The sequence below is a fragment of the Phocoena phocoena genome, chromosome 12, assembly GCF_963924675.1.
Source record: "Phocoena phocoena chromosome 12, mPhoPho1.1, whole genome shotgun sequence".
Lineage (NCBI taxonomy): Eukaryota > Metazoa > Chordata > Mammalia > Artiodactyla > Phocoenidae > Phocoena > Phocoena phocoena.
Genome location: NC_089230.1, coordinates 25,254,925 through 25,274,687, shown reverse-complemented (window position 1 = coordinate 25,274,687; position 19,763 = coordinate 25,254,925). Strand labels below are relative to the sequence as shown.

The following is a 19,763-nucleotide window of genomic DNA, read 5'->3' as shown; positions in this document are numbered from 1 at the left end:
GTTCTCAGTGGTGAAAAACTGAAACCATTTCCTCTAAGATCAGGAACAAGACAAGGTTGCCCACTGTCACCACTATTACTCAACATAGTTTTGGAAGTCCTAGCCACAGCAATCAGAGAAGAAAAAGAAATAAAAGGAATCTAAATCAGAAAAGCAGAAGTAAAACTGTCACTGTTTGCAGATGACATGATACTATACATAGAGAATCCTAAAGATGCCACCAGAAAACTACTAGAGCTAATCAATGAATCCTGTAGAGTAGCAGGAACCAAAATTAATGCACAGAAATCTCTTGCATTCCTATACACTAATGATGAAAATTCTGAAAGATAAATTAAGGAAACACTCCCATTTACCATTGCAACAAAAAGAATAAAATACCTAGGGATAAACCTACCTAAGGAGACAAAAGACCTGTATGCAGAAAACTATAAGATACTGATGAAAGAAATTAAAGATGATACCAACAGCTGGAGAGACATACCATGTTCTTGGATTGGAAGAATCAACATTGTGAAAATGACTATACTACCCAAAGCAATCTACAGATTCAGTGCAATCCCTTCAAACTACCAACGGCATTTTTCACAGAACTAGAACAAAAAATTTCACAACTTGTATGGAAACACAAAAGACCCTGAATAGCCAAAACAATCTTGAGAAAGAAAAACAGAGCTGGAGGAATCAGGCTTCCGGACTTCAGACTATACTACAAAGCTACAGTAATCAAGACAGTATGGAACTGGCACAAAAACAGAAATATAGATCAGTGGAACAGGATACAAGGCCCACAGATAAACCTACACACATACGGTTGCCTTATCTTTGATAAAGGAGGCAAGAGTATTCAATGGAGAAAAGACAGCCTCTTCAATATGTGGTGCTGGGAAAACTGGACAGCTACATGTAAAAGAACGAAATTAGAACCCTTCCTAACACAAACACAAAAATAAACTCAAAATGGATCACAGACCTAAATGTAAGGACAGACACTATAAAACTCTTAGAGGAAAATATAGGCAGAACACTCTGTGACATAAATCATAGCAAGATCCTTTTTGACCCACCTCCTAGAGTAATGGAAATAAAAACAAAAATAAACAAATGGGACCTAATGAAACTTAAAAGCTTTTGCACAGCAAAAGAAACGATAAAAAAGATGAAATGACAACCATCAGAATGGAAGAAAATATTTGCAAATGAAGCAACTGACAAAGGATTAATCTCCAAAATATACAAGCAGCTCATGCAGCTCAATAACAAAAAAACAAAAAACCCAATCCAAAAATGGGCAGAAGACCTAAACAGACATTTCTCCAAAGAATATATCCAGATTGCCAACAAACACATGAAAGGATGCTCAACATCACTAATCATTAGAGAAATGCAAATCAAAACTACAATGAGGGGCTTCCCTGGTGGCGCAGTGGTTGAGAGTCTGCCTGCCAATGCAGGGGACACGGGTTTGTGCCCCGGTCCGGGAAGATCCCACATGCCGCGGAGCGGCTGGGCCCGTGAGCCATGTCCGCTGAGCCTGTGCATCCGGAGCCTGTGCTCCGCAACGGGAGAGGCCACAACAGTGAAAGGCCCGCGTACCGCAAAAAAAAAAAGAAAACTACAATGAGGTATCACCTCACACTGGTCTGAATGCCCATCATGAAAAAATCTACAAACAATAAATGCTGGGGAGGGTGTGGAGAAAAGGGAACCCTCTTGCACTATTGGTGGGAATGTAAATTGGTACAGCCACTATGGAGAACAGTATGGAGGTTCCTTAATAAACTAAAAATAGTACTACCATATGACCCAGCAATCCCACTACAGGGCATATACCCTGAGAAAACCATGATTCAAAAAGAGACATGTACCACAGTGTTCTTTGCAGCACTATTTACAATAGCCAGGACACGGAAGCAACCTAAGTGTCCATCGACAGATGAATGGATAAAGAAGATGTGGCACATATGTACAATGGACTATCACTCAGCCATAAAAAGAAATGAAATTCAGTTATTTGTGATGAGGTGGATGGACCTAGAGTCTATCATACAGAGTGAAGTAAGTCAGAAAGACAAAAACAAATACCGTATGCTAACACATATATATGGAATCTTAAAAAAAAAATTGTTCTGATAAACCTAGGGGCAGGACAGGAATAAAGACACAGATGTAGAGAATGGACTTGAGGGCACAGGGATGGGGAAGGGTAAGCTGGGACGAAGTAAGAGAGTAGCATGGACGTATATATACTACCAAATGTAAAATAGATAGCTAGTGGGAAGCAGCTGCATGGCACTGGGAGAACAGCTGGGTGCTTTGTGACCACCTAGAGAGGTGGGATAGGGAGGGTGGGAGGGAGACAGAAGAGGGAGGGTATATGGAGATATACCTATGCATATAGCTGATTCACTTTGTTATACATTAGAAACTAACAAAACACTGTAAAGCAATTATACTCCAATAACGATGTTAAAAAAAAAAGAAAAAGAAGAAAAGGGTGGGGAAGGGAGAACCCCCCCCCCCCCCCCCCCCCCCAAAGAAAGCCTGGCCAAGCAGACCCTGCCATCGGGTCTCCTGGGGGACCCGCAGGGGAGCGGCCGGCCAGGGTTGGGATCGCGGTAGCAGCGCCCCCTCCCGGCCTGGGCCCCGCAGTGCCCCGCGGACTCGGAGCTCCTGCAGTGTGTAGAGGGGGCCGGGCGTCTACGGGGCGGGGACTCGGGGACACGCAGGCGGGGCGGTCCTGAGTGGTCCCCTTCCGGCGCAGCTCACCGGCCTCTTTCTCGGAGTGTCGGCGCTGCCCATGGCCGAGGTGCTGGAGCCCGATCCCGCTGCAGCCGACGGCTCGGAGGCCCTCGCAGAGACGCCGGGCTGGGAAGCCCCGGAGGACGCGAGTCCCCAGGTAGGCTCCACCCGCGGGCGCGAAGCGTGAGGGCCGGGGGGGTGGGCAGCGTGGGGCTGTCCTCGAGGTGATCTTCAATGCGGCCGGAGGGTCCCATAGGTTTAACTTAAAAGCACATTTTAAAAAATGGTCAGAGTCCCTAGCTCCATTCCTGCACAAACGGGAAGATGCGGTCGGTAAGCCGTAGTTACCCCCAGTCATTGGCCACATCTCAATTTCTTTTCTTTGCGGTTAAAAAAAAAAAAATCGACCACGTCCCAAAACCTGCGATGGGACCCTCCGGGCGGGGGCGGAACAGTTGCTTGCTTTTAACCCGAATCGAGCCGACTCTCCCTACCCCTGCTTGTGGGGCAGAGGCCGCCTGCGTCTCTAATCCAAAGATGGGAGCCGCGGGGGAGGAGCCCTGCCCGGTGCTGGGAAGCCAGAACCTCCGGCCGGACCCCAGGGGAGCGCAGCCCCTGGACTGGCTGGCCCAGGTGGACCCGAGATCAAGGTACCTGTACTGTTGCATCTCACGTTCTGCCTTCTTAGAATTGCTTCCCCAAGCTCCCCCTGTTCCATCTTAGCCTGGAAGTTATGAGATCCGACACTACGGACCTGCGAAGTGGGTCAGCACTTCGGTTGAGTCTATGGACTGGGATTCGGCCATGCAGACTGGCTTCACAAGGCTGAACGGCTACATTCAAGGCAAAAACGAGAAAGGTGAAGGCACTTTACCTTGTAATTATACACACTGTATTGTGGTTGAGTGCCCTGGCTTATTGAGTTTTCGCTGATTAAATAAATACCTTTTAGAATAGAAAAATAACCAGATCATCAAAGACTTAATGTTTGAAGAGGAGGACTCTGCTCAGGACCCGAGGCGTCTAGAGGAGTGTAGTACTGGGCAGTGCTTTTTAGCCTCTGTTCTCCTTGTTTGTGGTTCTGCTGGATGAACTGGGCCTCTGTGTAACCAGCATTAAAGCCTTTTCATGGCTGATGCTTTGAGATAATTTGGTGACTGACTGGTAGGGTAAGAGACATTAGGAGGCAGGAAGGGTCAAAGAACACAAGATCCAGGGTGTCAAGATATATCTTCTGGTTTGGCTTTCATGCTATTTATGTTTTAGCAGGCCACTTAGCCAATGGGACCTCTGTTTCTGAATTGTAAAAGTAAAGAATGAACTGGACTATGTGATCTCTCATTTCTCCTTCTATCCCTAAAACTATGGAATTTATTAATGAAAAATATTAATAATACAGAAAGTGTTTAATGTGGGCAGTGGATAATTGTCATTTTGCCCTTATTATTTTTTTAAGATGAAAATTATCTTAAAGGTTAAATATTTATGTCAAGTAAATCAAGAAACTCAGGTCAAAAAATAAGTTTTTAAATGTAGTCATAAATACACTAAATCTGCGTTCACGGTCTCCTTTGCATTTAAATATATATTTTTTGTGGCACAGAGATGAAAATAAAGATGACAGCTCCAGTGACAAGCTACGTGGAGCCCGGTTCAGGTCCTTTTAGCGAGTCTACCATTACCATTTCCCTGTATATCCCCTCTGAACAGCAATCTGATCCCCCCAGGCCTTCAGAGTCAGATGTCTTCATTGAAGACAGAGCTGAAATGACGGTGTTTGTACGGTAAGTGGTAGATAATTTATAGCCTTTCTGACTGTTGGTTTTACTTGCGGGCACTCATAGTTTAGCTCCTGTGCAGCTTTGCTCCTATGCTTTTCCCCCTTCCGTAAAAACAGGTCTAATGCGTTTTGTGCTGTTTTCCTAGTGACTTAGTTTTATACGTTACTGAGGGTCCTTTACAAGAAATAACTAATACATTTAATGAGAAGGCTGATGCACACCTTCCACAGATAAGACGCAATACAAGCACACCGGACCTTCCCCCACAAAAGCAAAAGACTGTCCTTACCTGCCCTCTAGTTAAATATGGAGAAAAATACCTTAAAACAATGCATGGTACCCCTCCCCTCAACTCGTAGTTTCTGATAGCCTCAAACTCTTCCCTTTGTTCCCCCAGCCCAAAGGATGGCAGCTGCTTCCCGCAGTGACTGCCTCTGTTGGTTGGTTTACTGGTTCCTTACTCTGACCTTACAGTGCCTGTCTCAGTAAAGCGAGTAATCAGCCTGCCAGCCTCCCCCGCAAGGACTGTCGTAGCCATCGGCAGCACACTCAGCCCCTGAATCTGGCCCATTCGCCTTAGAAAGGGGCGTGATTCCGTTCCCTTCCTCCCCACTGTTACTTGCTCGGGCCCTCACCTTACAGGGACCGCAGCTAAGTCCTCTTTGCTACCCCAGTGCTCGGCACATGCCTGACACTCACCAGATACTCCGACGTTTTTCAGTCTCAGGTTCCACTTCGAGAGCCTCCCAGCTGTTCTCCTCTCCCTGGCCCTCCACTCTGGAACGCCGATCGTTCTCACAACGACAGCAACAAAACCCCAACCTATTACTGTGTTTAAACATCTGTTGGCTTTTCCTCTTGCTTCCGCGTGACATTCAGACCGTTCCGCATACTGCATCACCTGCAACACGCGGCCCAACCTGTCTCCCTGACGACTCCCCCCCCCCCACCTCCCGCCCTTCACTGAGTAGGCTGAGTTCCTCCACGTCTCTGTACCTTTGACCTTAGGCAAGTTACTGAGACTTTGCTTGACAAAAATCTCATCTGTAAAATGTGTCTAATCACAGTACCTACCTACTATCTCACAGGGTTGCCATGAAGATCAGATGAGTTAATTTACCTAAAATACTTAGAACATGAGCATATTACTACCAGCTCCAGCTCCCTCTTTCTTCTCTTCCTGGAGAGCCTACTTTCATCCTTCAGGACTTAGATCAATTGGTACCTTGTCTGTGATGCCTTCCTCAGTTTCTCCAGTCAGCCAGCCTCTCGGTGCTATGATTCTAAATTCTAATGACCTACTGATAGACTGTAATTTCCTCAAGAATGTAGCAACACGTTACTCTGCCCATATCCTTTGGCTGCTGGTGAGGCAGGTGTGTGTGGGGAGGCTCAGTATATGTCTGTGTCCTGAATAAAGCCGTGGATAGATCATTGTAGAACAACGTGTATTCAGAGGACAAGAGATGGTTTCTAAGTAAGAGGCTCAAGATTTGATTTCAAGGAAGAAGTGGAATCTGAAACAGATTCCCTTTAGGCAGAACATTCCTTAAGGAAATAAATAATAAATTTAGGAGCAGAAATGTTTCCTAACACATGGTTCAGAATTATCATCATCAGTCAACATGATGGAAATTATAGAACAGATTTATCGATTTATCTTCAACGTTTTATTTTATATACATGTGCATACACAGATTCCTCTACTTACTCAACTGGGATTTAAAAGGTACTGCAGGCCAGGAATGACTAGGTGCCTGGTAGACATTGTTGAACAGAACAGGCCTGGTTCATACCCTCGAGACCTTACGTCTTATCTGAAGAATGGTAGGAATGATCTTTTCCACTGGCACATTGATAATAAACCTTATTTATGCTAAAGAAGGCATATTAGGAATGTTTTTGTGTCTGTTTTTCCTATTCTCAGCCTTCAAATTCATCATGTTTACATTTCAGCAACTCAGCTAGGTCGGTGTGCTGTCATGATTTAATCTCAGGGTATTTTTGTTTATATACTTTAAAATCTACACTTAAACGTCTATTTTCCTACTTTTTATGCAAATCTTTTGACTGTCTCTTCATCCTCATCCTCTTAGCAACCTCCTAACTGGCTCCTTCTCTACAATCTAGTTTCCATCTCTCTGCCTATATTCTTACCCAGATCTAATCAAGTTACTTTTCTGCTTTTCCAACATCCTTTGGAATAATCTCAAAAGACCTTAGGATGATGTACAAGTTTCCTCCTTCCAGCTCTGACTCACCTTTCTTTCTTTTATTAATTAATTTATTTATTTTTGGCTGCGTTGGGTCTTCGTTGCTGCGCGCGGGCTTTCTCTAGTTGCGGCGAGCAGGGGCTACTCTTCGTTTTGGTGCGCGGGCTTCTCATTGCAGTGGCTTCTCTTGTTGTGGAGCACAGGCTCTAGGCATGTGGGCTCAGTAGTTGTGGCATGTGGGCTCAGTAGTTGTGGCATGTGGGCTCAGTAGTTGTGGCATGTGGGCTCAGTAGTTGTGGCATGTGGGCTCAGTAGTTGTGGCATGTGGGCTCAGTAGTTGTGGCATGTGGGCTCTAGAACACAGGCTCGGTAGTTGTGGCGCATGGGCTTAGTTGCTCCGCGGCATATGGGATCTTCCCGGAGCAGGGCTCGAACCCGTGTCCCCTGCCTTGGCGGGCGGATTCTCAACCACTGTGCCACCAGGGAAGTCCTGACTCACCTTTCTGACCTCATTTTATGCCTCACTATGAAATTGCTTTGTATTTCTGGACTTTTGTTCTTATCCCTCCCCTTTCTCTGCCCAGCAAAACTATCCTCCATTCCAGGCCCCACTCAGAGACACACCTTGCCCAATGTAATCATATCCTCAGTGTTCCCAAGCACTTTGGTTCTGTCTCTGTTAAAGCTTTTCTCAGACTGTACAGAGCTGCCAAAATGTCCATCTCTTCCATATAGGGTCAAAACTTATGTTCATCTGTAATACAGTGCCTGCTCTTTTTCTAAGGAGAAAAAGAAAGGGGAAATGTTCAATAGAAAATAGAAAGACTGAAAGGGAGGCTGCTAAGGGGGATTCATTGTGGCTCTCTGACCAGGAGCATCAGTAGGACAGGAGACTGTTGGAAATGCAGGCTCTCGGGCCCCAGCCCAGACCTCCTGAACCTGCGTTTTCCCAGGTGACTCCCATGCACATTAGAGCTTGAGAAGCACAGAGTTAGAGCACAAGATGGCATAACTTCCAAATCTGCCCAACAGCTGGGACGTATTGCCTCCTCCCAGGTCCCCTCAGTGCGTGTGAGGTCACACTGAGCCTGGGAACCAGAGGAAGGGGACAGTCAGTTCAGCTGCCAAGAGGGAGGGGCTTTGAAACTGCACTCCATCCAGGTTTCCTTGTATCAGCTCCCACTTTTCTTCTTAGACTGACCTTCACATCAGTATTAAAATCATTTATGGTCATTTACTTTCTCCTTTGTAGGTCTTTCGATGGATTCTCTAGTGCCCAAAGGAATCAAGAACAACTCTTGACATTAGCAAGCATTCTGAGGGAAGAAGGAAAAGTTTTCGATGAAAAGGTTTACTACACCGCAGCCTACAACAGTCCTTTCGAATTGCTTGATAGAAAAAATGAGGTGTGGTTGATTCAGAAAAAAGAACCCTCCAAAGAAAAGGAATGAGCAAACGAGAGGAAGGTCCATTGCCAGGGGCAAAACCTCTGTTTAACATAGACGTCAACATTACCCATAAGCAAAACGTGTCTAGTAGCTCTACCTGAGAGTACTACTATGAATTGAGCTTATTTCCACTGTGCCTTTTTAATGCTTGAAGCTTTAGATACACAGATAACAGGGGACAGTATTCTATAAACATGTAAATCGATCTTTATTTCTATGAGGCTCCAGGGAAACGTCATGTTACTTTCCCCTTCTTCACTGTATCACAATCATGTTGCCTTATTTCTACTTGGATTTGTGTCAGTTGGATGTTACCTCCTCCAGATATTATCAATAAAAATGTTAAAGTTTACCCTGTGTGGAACTACAAGGCCGTCAAGCCTAGAGAACTCAAGTTCAGTTGGAAACAAAAATCAAAGTGTCTTTTGCAGCTGCCGCTGTTACTTTTTCCGTTGAGCCCTCTTTCCTATCTGCCCACTGCTCCCCACACACGAGAAAAGCTCTCACAATACTCAGAAGTGTTGCTAATATTCCGTGACAAAAAATAAATGTATGAAGTTAGGGACTTCCTATTTTATTTTGATACTCAAGAGAGGCATGTTTTTTCTGAAGTAATGTATACAAACGTAGACTTTTAAAATTCACTTGAGGGGCTTCCCTGGCGGTGCAGTGGTTGAGAATCCGCCTGCCAATGCAGGGGACATGGGTTCGGGCCCTGGTCTGGGAAGATCCCACATGCCACGGAGCAACTGAGCCCGTGAGCCACAACTACTGAAGCCCTCGTGCCTAGATCCCGTGCTCCACAACAAGGGAAGCCACCATAATTAGAGGCCCACGCACCACAACTAAGAGTGGCCCGCGCTCTCTGCAACTAGAGAAAGCCTGTGCGCGGCAACGAAGACCCAATGCAGCCAAAAATAAATAAATAAATTAATTTAAAAAAATTCACTTGAATTTTTAAAGTGTTTTATGCAGTATTTTTATATACTGAATCAGTATATAAAAATGATTCAGTATTCAAAGAGGGGTTTGCTGCAAAATCAAAAAGGTTGAAATTTGGACCTAATTGTATTGGAACACACTTGTCCTGGAGAAGAGTGTCAATATCTGGAAGCCTGTCATGGGAAGGTCATAGCTTTACTGTGGGCTCCTAGTGGATGATGGTTGTAGGCACGAAGGAGAAAAGCAGCTTGGAGCTCAGTGACTTCCGAATAGGTAAAGCTGCCCACAAATGACATTACTTCCCGTCTCCATCATTGTGTGTGTTCAAGCAGGCACGTGATCACTTATGTGGCAGGTGTGGGTCTCCAGTGGATGAAAGGGTGGGGCCGGATGATGCTCAAGGTCCCTGCAGCCCCAACATTATACGGTGTCTCTTTAAAATTAATCTCCCTAACCTGGGTACACTAGACCAACGTACCAACGTAGTTAATGGTTTCCATAGCTAACATTTATGGATTGCCTTCTAGGTGTAGCTTTCTAAGCATTTCACCTGAATTCCCACAGTCGACCCTCAGAACAACCCTGTGTGCCACCTTGTGTCATCTCCGTTTCACAGATGAGGACATTGAGGCACAGAGATGTAAGGTAACTTGCCTCCCGCTGGAGCCGTAAGGGCAGAGGCCGATTCCATCCCAGGCAGTCGGACTCCTGGGTCCAGACTGTTAACCACTGCGCCCACTGGCAGTCAGTGTTCTAGAGTGCAGCTTTCTCAGGCCATCAGTGGGCTAGGACTGTGTTGAGGGGTCCTTCCTGCGTGTCATGCATGCATAATCAACATGATTATGACCTCAGAGATACCTTTTAGATTATAATTTTTGATACGAAACAAGCTAGGTTTCCGGTTTTGAAATTATTATCTAGATATAATTTTTTAAGTCTTAGGCAATTATTTTCCAAAGGTATTTGCTTGCATTGATTATTTTTTTATTCTTTGCCTTTTTGTGTTTGCCAAAAAGAAATTAAATTTCTTTCTTAGCTCATTTACCAAAACCAACTGTGGGTCACCTTCTAGCCCTCCTACTAATGAAAGTCCACAGTACTCGCCTCTACTGGTATGAGGTAAATATTTATATATTTACCCCGTAGTTCTATAAAAATAGACATCTCTTATGCAGTAACTTCCATTTTAGATGAGAAGAGCATATGTCTGATTGCCAAGATTTAGTCGTAATCTGAAACATGGTCCATAAAAACGCGATTTTGTACTATTCATACCAAGGTATCCCATTTTCCCCTCCTGGTCCATAAATCATAAATAAAACATTTTTCAGCCCTCAATTAATCCAGACCAGAGAGTATTTCTCACAGCAATGAATCAGTTATTTTAATTATGTGGCTGGCACTGACTACAAAATATCCCTCAACATTTCTACTGAGATTTTTCTTCTCTTATCAATAGGAAATTCATGTCTAGATTCCTTTCCGAGGCTAAACCATCCACCTTCCCTGTTGGTCTAATTCATGCTCCATCAATTAGGCCTTCTCCCATCTTCAGGCTCTCCCTCCCAACATGCTCCAATCACTCTGCTTACCAACAGGCTCTGATTTGGCTTGATCCTCCCAGCTCCCCAGAATAAAATCCTAGTTCCCCCTGACCCTTACATAGGACAATAATTCCCATTTCTCCCTTACCTTGATTATCCAGTTTCTCTGGAAAGAGTTGTCCAGAGGCTTCCTTGCAGCTCTAGGCTGTGAGGAGGTATCTCAGGGACCATGACAGGGATTGAAGGTGGGCAACACCCCTCCACCACCACCACTGTGCTTCCCACAGACCCATCCACGTTAGTCTACGTGTATGTCAATTTTTCATGCTTTTAAAAGCCTGAAAATAATCCTTTAAACTGAGTGCATTCATTCATTCCTTTCTAGTCATCACTTAACCCTCTAAAAATCTTGCTTTTCCTCCTAAATATTTCACTGGAATGCCATTTATTTTCATTCATTCTTCAAGAAGCCTTATGGAGTCCCTCCTGGGTCGCAGGCTCTGTACACTATCCCAGGGGCTGGGCTATGGTGACAGGCAGAAATGCCCCCAACAGTGGCTGTACCCATCAAATCCAACCACGCCTTCCACTCTCCTACTCGGTCCACCTTCCAGCTGAGAATACAACAGTGAACAGGACACGCAGGGCCCCTGTCCTCGTGAAGTGTTCTGGAGTGCGAATACCAATGGGGCAGTGAGATAGGGTGCGGCTGGGTGGAGTGCAGTGGCTGTCACGTGGGCGGGCAGGCCAGGCTTCCGGAGGAAGAGACACAGGAGATCTGAATGATGAGAAGGAGCCACTCAGATGACAGCCTGGGGGCGGGGGAAGCCTTTTGAGCAGAGGTGACGTGTCAACGGGAGAAGCCTCCTTCAGCATCCAGAACAAAGCTGCACATACTGCTTGCTGAGCAGGGAGCGCTGTGCTTGCAGGACACAGTCTCTCTGGACACAGAAAACGCTGACTTGTACGGAGCTTCTGGAAGTGCAGAGTTCAGGGATTAGCGGACTTTCGGAATCACTTAGGAGCTGACTGAGCTTTAGTTGTGGAGGTGCGGTTACCAGAGCAGGGTCGCTGCTGCTGAGCCTGATTTAGGAGCCTGGTTCAGAGGCGAGGTTACTGAAGCGAAGCTGTCATCAGTCACTTCTGGTACTTATTTCTGATCGTGGCCAAAGAATGGGCATATCTCTTCTGGGATTTGGAGTCATGGCTGGCAAGCACGGGGTGGGGGCATGCCACTCAGATCCACCTTCATGAAAGGACCGCTGCCCAGCTTTGAGGGGTGTGGTTAGCCGATGTCTCCAGCTGTGACTTTCTTCAGGATCCACTGCAGATTTCAAGATAAGGACACACTATTTTCAGGGGGGTACCTAGCCTACAACGGAGCGAGGCAGCAGGAGCTGATGGCATGCTTTTTTACTGACATCTTTCAGCCAAAGACTGAGCAAGCTGGTGGTACAAAGGCCTAGCCACTTCTGTCCGACTCGGGACCCTTCCTATAAACAGTCTTTGCTCCAGAGCTCCCTGGCGGGCTCGTAGAAAATGTCAGATCTGTGTTGCAGTCTGACAGCTCCCCTGCCCAATCTTGTTTTTCCTTTTTCCTTTCATTGGTATGACATCACCATACACCTTTTGTACTCCCAACTCTGTCTCAGCATCGAACTGGCACAGCTGGTATCAGTGTGGCCCCAAGATTGTGGGCAGTAAGACAGCATTTGGGGGACTGGGTCATGCACTGCCTGGCTGGTTATGAGTTCCCCATCCCTGTGGACAGGCCGTACATACACAGCTCATGGCACGAGGCTGTCTAGTTATTAATCCCTTAAATGGAATAGCTTACTGGTGAAAAGGAATGCAGTGACTGGTGAATGATTCAGGAGCTTCAAAAATTCGGACTGGGGTAGATAATGAGTACAAGGACAATAGACTCGAATGGTTGTTACGAAGTTGGATTGCTGTCCTGCAGGTGGAAAATGAAAAGTTGCGGTCAGTTAACAAAGAATGTAAAACTACATGTGAGGGCCAGAGCCTCTTTCATAGCTTGCTAAGAAGTCCTCACCTCATGCAGAAGGCCAGCATGAGGACTGGATGGTGAAAGGAATAACCACCAACGGATGTTCAACCAAGCCCGATCTGCCGTGTCAAGGTCAGGACCAAACCTGGAACATGAAATGGGGACATCCGGTGGATGCCCCCAACAGTTTTGACTCCCTAAAAGTTTCTGAACATTCTGGGCCTGTGGAAGAGGCCCACCCTTCCCCCCATTAAGAGCTAGAACTACCCTCTCTCCCTCCTCCTGCCCTAATGTGAGGAAAGACAATATAGAGGTCTTTCGCCCACAAGGCAACAGGTGCCTCTGGGAGCTGTCCCCACCCCATCTCCCGACTATCCGGCATTCACCCAAGGTTAAGTCACAGCATAACCTGGCAGAGGCCAGGCTGGGCCTGATGAAGGAAGAGATGGACGACGTGCAGAGGTTGCCGCATAGCCTAGCCAAGGTGTACTGGCAGGGGTCAGGAGACTAGGGGGACTAGGCTCTGAAGGTGCTCAGTACCTATACTGAGTACCTGTACTCAGTACCTGTACCCTGGGGACTAGGCTCTGAAGGTGCTCAGTCAAAGGTGCCAGGACACAAGACTGGATAAAGGAAGCTTACTGACTTGGGGATATTGCTCTGGATACAGGAGTTAACACCATGAGTAGAACTCCAGCGGGTACAGCAAACTCACTGCTTTAGGGAGGCACCTAGTAGCCTGAAAAAGTGATAGAAATGTTGAAATGCCTGAACTGATGGAAGAGGTAATAGAGGAAGGACTGAAAAGGCTCACGGAAGGGGCATGCTGGAATGGGTATATCATAGGCGGCAACAAGGCCCATCGGATTTTTGTCGTAGTCTGTTTGGGCTGCTATAACAGAATACCACAGACTGAGTGGCTTAAACAAGAGAAATGTATTTCTCACAGTTCGGAAGGCTGGGAATTCCAAGATCAAGGTGCTGGTCAAATCAGTGCCCGGTGAGGGCCCACTTCCTGGCTTGTAAATAGCCATCTTCTTCCTGTATCCTCACGTGATGGAGAGGGAAGGGAAGCTCATAAACTAATCCTACCTTGGGGACTCCACTCACATGACCTCCCAAAGGCCCATCTCCAAATACCATCACCTTGGGTGCTAGGGCTTCAACATATAGATTTGGGGTGGGCACAATTCAGTCCATAGACATTGTGTTCCGCGAGAAGGCCCAGGGGAGCCATCATTTACCAAGGCCAGTAGGAACGCACTGGTAGGAGAGGTGTGAGCATCACCAAGGACTCTGTGGCGGATCTCCTCTGCAGGCTGGGCTGGCCGGAAAGGCTGGGGTGGAACTTGGCTTGCTGAGAGCAATGTGCATGATGACGAGACCTTGCAGAGCCCGGGTGGCAGTGCTAACCACAAAAGTAAGGGTGCGTAAATTATATTAAACACCAAAGTCAAAATGGCAGCCACGGGGGCCTGACCTGTGAAGTCTTACGGAGGTAGTTAATAGAACATGGCATTCCTAGGGGCAAAACAGAGAGGGTAACCAATAAGGGTAATTCTTTATAATCAAGAGATCAAGGATGGACAAGCAGGAGGCTGAGATCACCCCCCCCCAAAAAAAAAACCTCCAAGAAAACCCCACAAAACTGTGATCCCTTGCCCAGTTTCCAGACTCAAAACCCATTGACTGGGCCCTTAGGAGAATGGTCACTGCAATAGTTCAGTGCATACAGTAATGATTCCCCTAGTATTTTTCCAAAAGGTCCTATGGCCATTTACTCAGGTGGCTACACATCGGAGAAAGAAAAATATCCAGATCCGCCGGGATTCAAACAGACATTCGATACCCAGAAGCTCAGTGTCATCCTAGTTCCCCTTCCCATTTAAAGTGGGAGCATGTGGGCGTCAGAAGATAAGTGGAGTACCAGTCAAAGTCTGGCTTATGTGGGTCTGCAAACCCTCATTGTTATTTCTCCAATCCCTGGATATATAATTAAGACTGACGTACTTGGCAGGTAGGATAAACCCACACTGATTCCTTGACCTGTGAAGTAAGAGTGTAAGCCTCTAAACCCCCTTTCCCTCAACCAGGGTGGTAAGTAAAGCGGTACTCCCTTGACCAATGCTCTTTGAAACTCCCCAGATGAACATCCATTTCTGGCCATGATGGTGAAACAGGAGCCAGACGTGGAAAGTCCATAGCACACCACTGTGATCTCTGAGAGAAGGGGAAGAAAGGGAAGTCCAGTGAGTGTTCAAGCTTACGGCTTGGAGGTATAGTTTCCAGGCAGCAAAGCAGGAAGGGAGGAGGAAGCCAAACAGAGGCCAGTGGTCTCACTGAGTTGAGGAGACCGGGACCAGTGTTATGGGACGCCAAGGTGGCTAGGACTTGTTGGGCCGAATAAAGGAGAGGAGGAACACACACACACAGAGCGCTCCGTAGATCTGCGGCGAGTCCCTCTGAGTCTTGGCTGAGCACTAATCTGTGAAGGTGTAAGAAGAGACTATCCCTGCCAAGAAATGAACAACTGGAAAGCAGCAGAACAAATGAGTCACAGATCACATTTGGGGCTGGGAATAGCTTTTGTTCCCACTAGCAAGAGTGGAAATAACTCATAACGCATGGGGCATCAGGTAGAGTTTTCAAAAGGGTATGGTGTTCGTCGTGAGGTTAAATTGTCTCTAAACCAAAGTCTTCTCTGGAGCTCCCCTAACAAAGCTTAAAAGCCTTGAAAGGATCAAATTGATTCCAAAAGACTTGGCTGTGCACCAGAATAAAGCCTAATACTATTTAAAGGAATACAGTAAAATCTGTCAACGAGCAACCTAACATTCACAGTTCCCACCATCCAACAGAAAAATTACTGGAAAAATATGCAAAGAAACGGAAAAATATGACCCATAATCAGGGGGGAATCAATCACTAAACACAGATCCAGAAGGGGTAGCTATGAAGGAATCAGCCACTTGGACCATGTGGTCTGGCAGACCCTAGGGTACTGGAGGTGTCAGTGGTGAAAAAAATTGCAGTGTGGAATTTATAAGACCCAGTGGGACCACACAATGCAGGTCCCTGGGGTCCTGAAGCAGGGCTGTGCTAAGTGCAGGAGAGAACCGCATGCTTTCTGAAAAGCAGCTTCTGGAGTGCTGTTGGGTCCTGGTAGAGATGGACCCATGAGACCCCAAGTGATGATACATCCAGAGCTTCCCATCTTAGCTGGGCCCTGTCAGAACCACCGCGTCCTAAGGTCTGTGGGACCTTAGGCGGTTCCATCGAGAGATGGAAACGATACCTCGAGGAGCAGTCATGTGCAAGAGTGGGGCACGCGAGCAAGTGACGTGAGCGGGTGGCCCAGATCCCCATGTCATTACGGTTGCCCCCACGTTGCTCCCTCCCTATGGCCGTTGGGACCTGTAAGATAGGCTGAAGGCGGGGGGCAGGGACTTGAGCCTGCTCTTTGGTCAGTGGGTTGGCTTACTATGTGGGCCTGAGCTGGAGATGGACAGCAGTTGCATTACACCCCCATTCAGGGGTGACGTCGAAAGAAAGCTTCAAGAAAAAAAATCTTCTGCAAAAAAAAAAAGGTAGAATTTTTGGTGATGGACCTGGTCACTCACTTCGTGAGAGAGAAAAGTTAAAATAGATATGGAATATCTTGGCAGTGGCCAATGGCTTGTCCAACTGGTCAGGAGTTTGAAAAGAAAAAGAATGGAATTGAGACAAGGTCTGCGGGTAGAGGCATATGGTTAGACATCTGGGAACGGGCACAGAGCCTGAAAAACCGTATCATATGTTAAGGCCCACTAGAAAGTACCCACTGGAAGAGGCACTAAACAACCAGGTAGACGAAATGACTTTGCCCGTTGGTATTAGCTCTTGTTGGTGCCCACCCCAGGGCTGGTACAATGGGCACACAAATATAGTGGCCGTGGTGGCAAAGACGGAGGCTATGCATGGACCCCCAAAAATACAGACTCCCACTTACCAAGGCCAACCTAGATACTGCTGAATCTGAATGTCCAACCTGCCAGCAATACATACCAATGCTGAGACCCTGGTAAGGCTGTCGGAAGCCTGACTTGTCATTTGATACCAAGTTGAGTATATTAGACTCATTCGTTCCTGGCAGGCCAGCAATCCATTGGCACGAGGGTTAACACCTATTCTGGGTATGCAGCTTTCTTTCCTGCTCACAGGGCCTTGCCCAGCACCACAGTCTAGAAACTTGCAAAGTCTCTGATCCGCTGGCGTGGATTTACAGAACGTGTGATCTACACATCATGACATCCAATCAGGGAGAGTTAGCTCATGGCCGCAGGATCCACTGGTTCTCTGACATACTGCACCACCTAGAAGCTGCTGGCCTGATAGCATATTGAAATGACTTGCTTTAGTGCCTGGCTGGACGCAATACACTGCCAAGATGGGGCGCCATCTCCCAAACACAGAACACTTACTAAATCAGAGAACCTATATGGTGCTGTGTCTATAATAGGAAGGACACGTGGATCTGGGAACCAAGGGGTAGAAGGAGGAGTGACCTCACTTATCATCAGTCACTCCCAATGAACCACTAGGGATGTAGGACTTTCCACCCCACAACTCTGGGCTCTGCAGAGCCAGAGGTCCTTGTTCTCAGAGGTGTACACTCCCCATTGGCAATATAGCAAGGGTTCCATTGAACTTCAACCTACTGCTTCCAGCTGGCCACTCTGGTCTTTTTGTATCCAGGGACTGGCAGGCAGGCAAGAAGAGTCACCATCTTGTCAGGGGCAACTGACCCTGAACTGTAGGCAAGCCTACAGTTGCATGAGGTGGGGAACTAGAGGGCCCACTTGGGGCACCCTTTGTACTCCTTCCCCAATTGTCTATCCACAGGCAAGTACAGCCACCCTGGCTCCCAGGATTTCAGAACACTCTGGAATGAGGGCTTGGTTCACACCATTGGAAAAGCCCCAAGCCCAACAGAGGTGATAGTTGAGGGTGAAAGGAATTTAGAGTGGAGGTGGGGGATGATGAGTGCCACTTGTGTCCTGGAGATTATTTGCTGGAAGGTTCTATAGTTGGTCCTATCAAATTCTTTTAAAATCTCTCCTCAGGAAGAGAGGTCCACCAGAGCCCTGGAAGAGCTGCTCTCCACATGCTTATGCGGAACTGGATCCAAACAGTGCACGTGGTGGAGTGTGGCAGGCACGGAGATGTGCCATTATATCCCCCCTCAAGAAAAGACTTGCCATCCAGCTGCAAGAAGTGTGCATGGTTGACAGCCTCCAACTATTGGCTTCAAAAGGTCCACCTTAGCTGCCAAGCTGAGGCCATGCTATTTCTCAAGGCAGGCAGGATAAGTGGTCAGTGATTTCACTAAGCTGTGGAAATTGAGGGCACGCTCCTCTCAGGGTGGCCTCTTGCAAAAGACCAAGCAAGACACTGATGAAGGACCTAGCTGACTGATCAGTACTGCAGGGTGATAGCTCTGCCCGCCCCATTCTCTTTCCTCCCTTTTCCTTTCAAATGTGTTACAGTGTCTACTTCCTAAGGAACCTAAACCAGCATAGAAACACAGGCACCTTTCTTTTCAATAGTTAGAACAAAGTCTCTAAGTCCAGAAGTAGCATCTATCAGGGCACAGAAAGAAGAATGAGGCGAACCTTTTGAGTGAGGGGAATAGTGGCAGATCTTAAAAGGCCTTGCAGGCCACAGCTAGAAGTTAGAAGCCTATTCCAATTGTAACATCTAGTCTTTGGAACGTTTCAAGCAGGGGAGTGCTTGAATTGTTTTTAAAAGCAATTTTGTAAGGTGAATTGAGGGTGGTTGAAGATGCATGATAAAGGGAAGAAAACCAGTTGGGAGGCTTCTGCAGTAGTCTGAGATAATAGTTTGGACCTGAGAGGTGGCAGTGGAACTGAGGAGAAGTGATTGGATTTGTGATATATTTTGGCAATATGGTTGACATGACTTGCTTCTGGTTTAGATGTGGGGTGAAAAGAGAGGCCATAAGGATAAGCCTAGACTTGGGGCCTGAGCCACTGTGTGAGTGGTAACGCCCATTGATAAAGGCTTGGATATATTTAAGTTTAAAACACCTCTAAATGCAGATTCTGAGGAGGCAACTGATACACTGACGAAGTCAGGACAGGAGACACTCAGGAGTGACGGGTATATCTTACATTAATGTAACGCTATGGGATTAGAAGCAGTTACCAAGGGAGAGAGTAGCTTGAGAAAAGGCTAAGACCCCAGGCAGGTCACGTCATTCCCCTTCTTAAAAACCTTCATTGTTTCCCAGTACTACAAACATAACCCAAATTACCTGGGATGACATCCCAGGCCCTCTACATTCTTGCCTGAGATGACCTTTCCAGTCTCATGTCCCACTTTGTTTTTCTAGAGACTTCCTATTTTAGCTCCTTGGTTTCCTCTGAACACTTTGCTTCTGTGCCTCTGCTCATGCTATCCCCTCCGTTTGGAGTGTCTTTCGTTTGCCAGCTTCCCCCGTCCAGCAAAATCCTCCTCATTCGTACACTCTTAGCTCAGGTTCACCATAGCCAATCCCTCTCTTATCTTCCTCTGAGAACAGTACCACTCAACTGCAAAGCAGGTGACAAATGACTTACCCAGTGGGTCTGGAGGTAGACAGCCCGAGGCTGGTGCAGTGACTCTGGCTGTCATCAATGGACCAGGCTCCTTTCTCCTCCGCCTTCCACAACATGTGGCTTCTTCCGTCCTTATTGGTGCCTCAAAGGTTTCAAGAGTACTGTTCCTCCTCCAGCCTCCCACCCACTCTAGGGATAAAAGGAGGAAGGGGATGGCACCTACATAAGGAAAGCAACTCTCTTGGCAACTCCTAGACTGTTGCCAGTCTCACTGGCCAAAACCGTGCCACATGGCCCGTTGGATTGTGGGAGCTGGTGGGGTGGGCGGTACTAGTATGTTACTTGGTGCATTGCTAGTCTCTTGCCGAAGACCAAGTGAGACAGTGGTAAAGGACCTAGCTGTTTCTGTCCACCACAGGACTCCTTAGGTAAGTGATCTTTTCCCCAGAGTTCCCCATTGCACTGGCTGACTGATCAGGTGTTCTG

The 19,763-nt window shown here is 46.9% G+C and overlaps 1 protein-coding gene across 1 annotated transcript; it reads left to right on the top strand.

The window, feature by feature from the left end:
• The first annotated feature begins 2,730 nt into the window (after positions 1-2,730).
• On the top strand, positions 2,731-8,834 carry HEBP2 (heme binding protein 2). Its single transcript, XM_065889072.1, has 4 exons — positions 2,731-2,899; positions 3,466-3,601; positions 4,346-4,526; positions 7,989-8,834. Exons 1-4 carry the CDS (start codon positions 2,801-2,803, stop codon positions 8,185-8,187), a joined length of 615 nt encoding a protein of 204 aa, XP_065745144.1. The 5' UTR covers positions 2,731-2,800; the 3' UTR covers positions 8,188-8,834.
• Positions 8,835-19,763: the final 10,929 nt, after the last annotated feature.